At 47.3% G+C, this 7,500-nt stretch overlaps 2 protein-coding genes across 2 annotated transcripts in view; both read left to right on the top strand.

Moving 5' to 3' along the window:
- The window catches only part of ENH_00047540 (hypothetical protein, conserved), a gene marked incomplete at both ends in the record, with an annotated part of 2,457 nt that extends 633 nt beyond the window's left edge, over positions 1-1,824 (top strand). The window contains one exon of the mRNA XM_013581095.1: positions 1-1,824. This exon is cut by the window's left edge and continues 633 nt beyond it. Within this exon, the coding sequence (XP_013436549.1) occupies positions 1-1,824 (1,824 nt within the window).
- Positions 1,825-2,419: 595 nt separating this feature from the next.
- On the top strand, positions 2,420-5,050 carry ENH_00047530 (hypothetical protein, conserved; the record flags this gene model as incomplete). Its single annotated transcript, XM_013581094.1, has 5 exons — positions 2,420-2,642; positions 3,511-3,634; positions 4,500-4,592; positions 4,830-4,889; positions 5,020-5,050. The coding sequence occupies 5 exons, from the start codon at positions 2,420-2,422 to the stop codon at positions 5,048-5,050; spliced, it is 531 nt and encodes a 176-aa protein (XP_013436548.1).
- Positions 5,051-7,500: the final 2,450 nt, after the last annotated feature.

Genomic DNA, 7,500 nt, shown 5'->3' with positions numbered 1-7,500 from the left:
GTGGAAGACTCTGCAGCAGATGGACATGAAGCAGCAGCAGCAGCCGCTGCTGCTGCTGCTGTGGGCGAGCCAGGCGGGGCAGCAAATGGCGGTGCAGCAGCAGCAGCTGCTGCTGCTGGAGAAGCAGCAGCTAGTCCATTTGTGGGGCCTCCCAGAGGCCGCTGGAAGCGCCGCGGGGGCCCCACAGCAGCAGCAGCAGCAGCAGCAGCAGCAGCAGCAGCAGACACGGCAGAAGACGCGTTCTGGGAAGCAGCAGCAGGCGCAGCACCGGGAAGGTCCAAGCGGCGCCGAGCGGCTCCAGAGGCGCGCGGGCCCCTCCGCAGCAGCAGCAGCAGCAGCAGCAGCAGCAGCAGCAGCAGCAGCAACAACGAGCGGATGCACCCGCGTTCTCGCTTCTTCGGGGGCCCCCTGGACTTCTCGGCGCTGGCCAAAAGGGCCCCCAGTCTGTCTCCTTTCATTTCTTTTTCTTCTTCCGGAAAATCCTTTTTTGACTTCAAGTCCAAACAGGCCCAGCTGGCCCTCTGCGCCGCGCTCTTCAGGTGTATGTACAGCTTGGCCTTCTCGCTCCCTCCCAACCAAAACTTCTTAATTCCAACTCTTCCAAACCGCAGCAATTATCTTCACTTCTTGGCCGACTTGTTGTCTCCTCAGGAGGGGCTGGGGGCCCCCCGGGGGCCCCCCATTCCCGGCGGCCAGCAGTTCCTCCTCAGGGGGCCCCCCGCCCACGGGGGCCCCCAGGGGGGCCCCCAGAGGGGCCCCCAGGGGGGCCCCCAGGGGTGCCCCGCACGCGCCGCAGGCGCCGGGGGGCCCCCCCAGGAAAGTCCCCAGGGGGCCCCGCAAGGGGCCCCACAGGGGCCCCCGCAGGGCAGTTCCCTCGGGGCCCCCCAGGGGCCCCCCCAAGCGGCCCCCTCAGGGGCCCCCCCGGGGGCCCCCTCAGGGGCCCCCTCAGGGGCCCCCGGGGGGGCCCCCGGGGGGGCCCCTGAGGGGTACGTGGGGCCCCCGCGAGGGGGCGGCGTGAGGATTTTGGACGTGGGGGTGGGGGCGAACTGCGTGTACCCTCTGTTGGGTTTTGCGGACTTCGGGTGGCGTTTTGTGGGGTCGGATATATCTGAAGAGTCGTTGGCAGCAGCAGCAGCAAACCTGCGGGCGAACGGGCTTGAGGTGTACGTACAGCTGCGGCTGCAGCAGCAGCCGCAGCAGATCTTCGCGGGGGTCTTGAGGGCCGAAGACGGGCTCTTTGCTGCTTGTGTTTGCAATCCTCCTTTTTACTCAAGTCCAGAGTCCGTGGGCCAAAGCCCTTGGAGAGAAAAAGCTGGAAAGCCGCACGAATTGGTGTGCGAGGGCGGCGAGGGGGCCTTTCTGCGGTGTATGTACACCGAAAGCAAGGCCCACGCCTCCCGCTTTCTCTGGTTCACTTCGCTCGTCGCCAGAACTTCCACTCGAGACGAACTCCGCCGCCAAATCCAGCAAGGAATGCGCCTCGCGGGGAAGCAGACGGAGCAGCTAATGGAGGCCGAGGCCCAGCGCTGGCTGCAGAAACACCGCCAGCAAAAGGACCCCAACTGCAGCAGCAGCAGCAGCAGCAGCAGCAGCAGCAGCAGCAGCAGCAGCGGCGGCAGCAGCAGCAGGGGAAGCGGCGGCAGCAGCAGCAGGGGAAGCGGCGCCGACGGGGGGGAAGTTGAGATGCATCCGCGAGAGCTGAGGGTCTTTGATTTGTTTCAAGGAAAGCAAACGCGGTGGGTCGTTTGCTGGACTTACTGGACGGCTGCGCAGCGGCGGCAGCTGCGGGAGATCTTGTACTCCGATCCGCAGGATGAATCTTGAAAGTCCCGAGACCAAGCAGAAAGCTGGGGAGATCAGGGCCTTCTCGCGAGACATGGGGTGCAATTAAACTGAAAAACTCATTTTTAATTTCATTTTTAAGTCATATGCAAAATTTCCTTCTCAGAAAGCTCAGCTGAGATGAAGCTGCTGGCCGACTAGCCCGACGCAGCAGCAGAAGCAGCAATCATGTAGCGACAACTAGAAGCAGAACAAACTCAAGGAAAGAGTTTGGAAACTCAGGGTTTAGGCTTTGCTAGTTAGGGTTTAGGGTTTATGAGTTAGGGTTTAGGGTTTATTTGTTAGGGTTTAGGGTTTGCAAATCGGATCTGCAAAGCAGCGGCCGCTGGTGAGCAGCGCAGCAATTTCAGGTGTCACTGCAGCTCCGTCCGTTTCAGGAAGACTCCGCTTTTTCACTTTTTGAAATAAAAACTTAAAATAAGTTTTCATTAAGTTATTCAGTTGAATATATTCAGTCTGAGTCCTCTAAGTTGCGTCGGGGGCAGTGTTTTCCCGCGTGCTGGCCGTTTCGTTGAACATGCGGGAACTTTGGCATTTTTTTGAATTTTTTCTCCTTTTCGGCGATCTCGGGCTTAAAATGCTCGCAAATGCAGAAATGACTCCAAAAAAGATGCCGGAGTTGCCTTCGGATTTGATTTACGACGCGGAAAGCCGCAAATTCAAGTTGCTGCCGAGCCGCGAAGAAATGGCGGAGCGGCTCACGGACGGCTCCGAACGCCAGAAAGCCGTTTTCTTTCAACTCTACGACTCCGCACTTGGCGAGTTCGACGTGAAGGGCTATAAGTGGCTGATGGACTCTGGTGGGTTTTATTTGCTGCGCTGAAGCGAAGCCAAGTTGAAAAAGTGTTGTTTCAGTAATGGACAAAAAGACTTCCCTGCGGTTCCTCCAAACCCTCGCCAAAGTCGACAACGAAAACCCCCACGTAAACCCCGATTCCAGCCCCAAAACCCTCGATTCTAAACCCTAACTTCCAAACCCTAAACCCTAACTTCCAAACCCTAAACCCTAACTTCCTAACCCTTCAGTGCAACCCCGGGGAAGCTGGGGGGCCCCCCCCAGAGGCCTCCAAAACGCCCTTTCCTGGGGGCCCCTTTCGAAGCATATTTGGCTTCGACTTGACAAAGTGGTGAGCTGCAGTTTGGAAGAATTGAAGGGCAAAATCGGCGAAATAAATGCAAAAAAGAGGGTAAAGAGGTGAAATTGGGGAGTAAATAAAGGCAATTAGATGAATAATGACAAAAAAATGAAATAAAAATTCAAATTAAACTCAAAGAGAAGTTGAAAAATGCAAAAAAGTCAACAAGTTCGCCGAAACGCAGGACACTGCAGACCTCATGAGGACTGCGGGGGGTGTGGCAGCTTTCATGATCTAAGGGCTCAAATTAGGAGTTTATTTCTCTCAAATTAATTTTTATTTGTTTTATTTTATTAAATAATTTATTAAATAATTTATTTAATTGTCAATTTCCTCTTTTTATTGGCTCCTGGCTTCTTGTTCAGGCTGACCGAGCTGGTCGCGAAGGTGCAGTCGGCTGCGGGAACTCAGGGTGGGAAATTCAAGTTTTCGCGTTTGTGGGGGGCATTTTGAATTATTTGAATTCTTTTCAATTAATTTTAATTATTTTTATTATTTTTAAATAATTAAATCAATTTTTTCTCCTTTTCAGCCCCTGGATTGCAAATGGCAGCCATGATGTCGCTCATGATGGTCAAGGGTCTGGTGCAGTCCGTGGCAGGCACTGTCATCGACATTGTGCCTCCGCTTATTCCCCCTCCTGTGTGGATAAATCAGTGAGAAACCCTAATTATAAACCCTAAACCCTAAACCCTCAACCCTAAACCCTAAACCCTAAACCCTAAACCCCAAACCCTAACGCTCATGGCGCATCTGCACAGGCCGCTGCCGTGTCTTCCGATGCTGACCGGTGAGCACACAAAGGGTTCCTAAATTGAAACTGTGAGGGGAAATGAGGGAAATAAATAAAAATAAAATAAATAAATAAAAATAAAAAATAAAATGAAATAAAACACAATTAATTTGACGCATTTAACCCGGAATCAATCGAGAAATGGAACAAAAGATGCATTCAAATGCGCATTGAAGGGGAAATGGAAAAAACTTCAAATATATTTTTCATTAATTCGCAGCAAACAAAAACGAGTTTTTAATTTAATTTTAAAAATGGCTTTAAGGGGGAAAAGGAAAAAGATGAAAAAGATAAATTCGAATTCAAAAGAAAATGAAATGAAACAGCAAATAAAACATTTTAAATGAAAAAAGAATATCTGATCTTGCAAACTCTCCTGAATAAATATTTCAAAAAAGAAAGATTTTAATTTAAAAGAATTAAAAATGGAAATAAAATAAATCTGCAACAGACCGCAGCGGCAGGGATATAACTTGAAATGAATATATTTTTGAGTTTAAAAATTAAAATAAATATATTCTTGAATGAAAAAACTAAAAATGCATTTTTGAATTAAAAATTTGAAATAAATATGCATTTGAACTAAAAACTCGAAATAAGCACATTTTTGAAGCAAAAACTTGAAATAAATATAATTTTAAGCTTAAAAAAAGGAGAAAAGGCTTTAAAATACTTAAAAAAAAAGATTTTTAAATTAAAAAAAAGATTTCAATTTTAACTTTAGGCAGAAACTGTTTTGGCTCTGTCCTTTACCCAATTACAATTCCGGACTTCACAACGGCCGATGTGACGGACTCTGTAATGGAGGGAGTAATCGGAAGGTAATTAAATTAAATTAAAAATAAATTTAAATTAAGTTTTAATTCTTTATTAAGTTTTAATTCTTTAAAGGTAATTAAATTAAATTAAAAATAAATTATGTTTTAATTCTTTATTAAGTTTTAATTCTTTATAGGCAATTAAATTAAATTAAAAATAAATTAAGTTTTAATTCTTTATTAAGTTTTAATTCTTTTATTTAAATTAAATTTGTTTATTTATTTTCTCTTCGATTTCAGTTTTCCTGCGAAGTACCAAAATAAAGTGGGGAAGACTTCGGAGACGCAGTACAGAGTTTGGTAATTAAAAAAAAGAAATAAATAAATTAAAAAATAACTTCAAGTTTTTATTTATTTGCAATTAATTAAATATCTCTTTTTTAAATTCCATTTATTCATTTTATTTTATTTTCATTTCTTTTCCCTGCAGCGCCACGGCCTACCTCGGCATGTACTGGTGACTTCACACAAACACCCAAACCCTAAACCCTAAACCCTAAACCCTAAACCCTAAACCCTCAACCGCTGCCCCTCAGCGCCAGCCTTTTCCCGCACTGCTGGATGCCCATAGGTAAGCTTGCACTGGCAGCAGTTGCTGAGCCCTGAACGCTAAACCCTAAACCCCAAACCCTAAACCCTAAACCCCAAACCCTAAACCCTAAACCCTAAACCGTAGGCTTGCGAGAGGCAATGGCGCAGCCGCTGTGCTTCCCCCACTGCATCGCCACCCTCGTTGCTTGTCCTGGCTTTTGGCTGGATGGTGAGTTAGGGTTTTTAGTTTTTAATTTATTTTATTTTTAATTTATTTTATTTATTTTTGTTTTTTATTTTTCACTTTTCTTTTGCAGACATCATGGGCCCCTGCAGCGACATCTCGGTGAGCTTTCTGGGCGCTGCAGCGAGAGGCCGCCGCTGAAGACCTAGGGTTTAGGGTTTAGGGTTTAGGGTTTAGGGTTTGTCCTCCTTAGCTGCAGCTCTTGCCTTTGAAAAAGCTCAAAAGTGAACAGCTGCTTGCTTGCGAAATCCCTTTTCAAGTTACTTCTTCCGCGGTGTACATACACCTCAATTTGCAATGCAGGTTCCGCCCTTTTGCTCCTTCGCGATGTTTTTGAACCACAAAAGAATTCCCCCACTGGTGATTTCAACTCTTTTAATTCAATTAAGTCCTTTTGTTGCTTAATTTCCCTTTTTAATCATTTTATTTAACTTTATTTCATTTTAATTCACTTTATTTCATTCAAATTCACTTTATTTCGCCTTATTTGGTCCTCTTTTCAGTACACTTCGTTTTCCGAAGACCATCCCTTTCCAAGAGAGTGCCCGAAGTTCGGTGGGTCTTGGGGTGTACGTACACCGCAGCGCCGCGGGCCGTTTGCGCATTTGGCCCCGAAATGCCTCCATTTCTGTTAATTCTTTTTTTGTTTTCTCTCCCGGCTTTTCTATTCTTTTAATTTCGCACTTTTTGTCTAAAAGCACTTTTAAAAGCTGCTCAAAACCCTTTCTTTAAAAAGATCTTTTCCAGATCCTCTCTATGACATACCCGACGACCTCTTCGTGCCCCGCGCACCCCTTGCCTCTCCCTACGTGCCCGAGGAGCCCCCACAAATCAGCTGTGCGCAAACCCCAAACCCTAAACCCTAAACCCTAAACCCTAAACCCTAAACCTCAAACCCTAAATCCCGAACTCTTTCCCGAAACCCCGTGGCTCACTGCGGTGTATGTACAGACACCCCGCCCAAGAAGGCCCCCGTCTACTCTTTGCCTCTCCAAGTTGAACACTGCAACTGTCAAGACACCGAAAGGCTGCGGGAGCTTTGTCTGTACCACGCGGCGCTGCCCGTCTTCGTAAGAAACCCTAAACCCTAAACCCTAAACCCTAAACCCTAAACCCTAAATGCAGGTCCCCGGGAACAGCACCGTAGCCGCGACGCATTTCCAAATCCCCTCGACCGAAGGGCCCAACGAGTGTTGCGTGCGCTGCAAGGCCTACATTGCAGGTACCCTAAACCCTAAACCCTAAACCCTAAACCCTAAACCCTAAACCCTAATTCCTGAACTCTAATCTGGCGCAGGGCCCATTCCCCACCCGCCCGTCGAGCCGCCACCTCGAGGAGTGCTGGCGGAAGAGCAGCAGCAGCAGCAGCAGCAGCAGCAGCAGCAGCAGCCAAAGGTACCTTGAACGCTAAATTTGTCTCCACAAACCCTAAACCCTAAACCCTAAACCCTTAATTCGCTCTCCAGATCGGCCACAAAATTCCCGTGGGAGGATATGGCAGCCGCGCGAGACACCCCGCCTCGTTCCTCTAAACTGCCTAAACCCTAAACCCTAAACCCTAAACCCTAAACCGTAAACCCTAAACCCTAAACCCTCGTCGTGAAGAACTCTGCATCGTTTGCTCAGCGAGCAGCGGCAGATTTTCATTTATTTACAAAACCCAAACAAACAAACAGAAGCGGTAGTACCAAACAAGAGGGCAGCAGCAGCAGCTGCTGCTGCTGCTTCAGCAGCAGCAGCAGCTGCTGCTGCTGCTTCAGCAGCCGCCGCAGCAGCAGCAGAGCAGCAGCAGCTGCTGCTGCTGCAGCAGCAAATGGGTCTGCGCTGCTGCCGCGAGTGCGCAGCTGCAGAATACAGCGCGCATCCCCACAACAAGAATAATCTAAAAACAATAATAATAAATAATAATTAATAATAATAATATTATTATTATTATTTATTATTTATTATTATTAAATATATTATTATTACTTGTTTCTGCAGCAGCAAACTCTTACTATTCGCCTTACACAAAAATCAAAAGCTGAGGCCTCGCGCTGGCGGCAGCCAGCAGAGATAATTCAACACCCAAACAAACAAGCAAATAATAAATAAATAAATAAATAAATAAATAAATAAATAAATAAATAAATATAA

The sequence above is a fragment of the Eimeria necatrix genome, genomic scaffold, assembly GCF_000499385.1.
Source record: "Eimeria necatrix Houghton genomic scaffold, Enh_scaff366, whole genome shotgun sequence".
In the NCBI taxonomy this organism is placed as follows: domain Eukaryota; phylum Apicomplexa; class Conoidasida; order Eucoccidiorida; family Eimeriidae; genus Eimeria; species Eimeria necatrix.
Note: the sequence above shows the minus strand (reverse complement) of the source record. Positions and strands in the feature narration are given on the sequence as shown.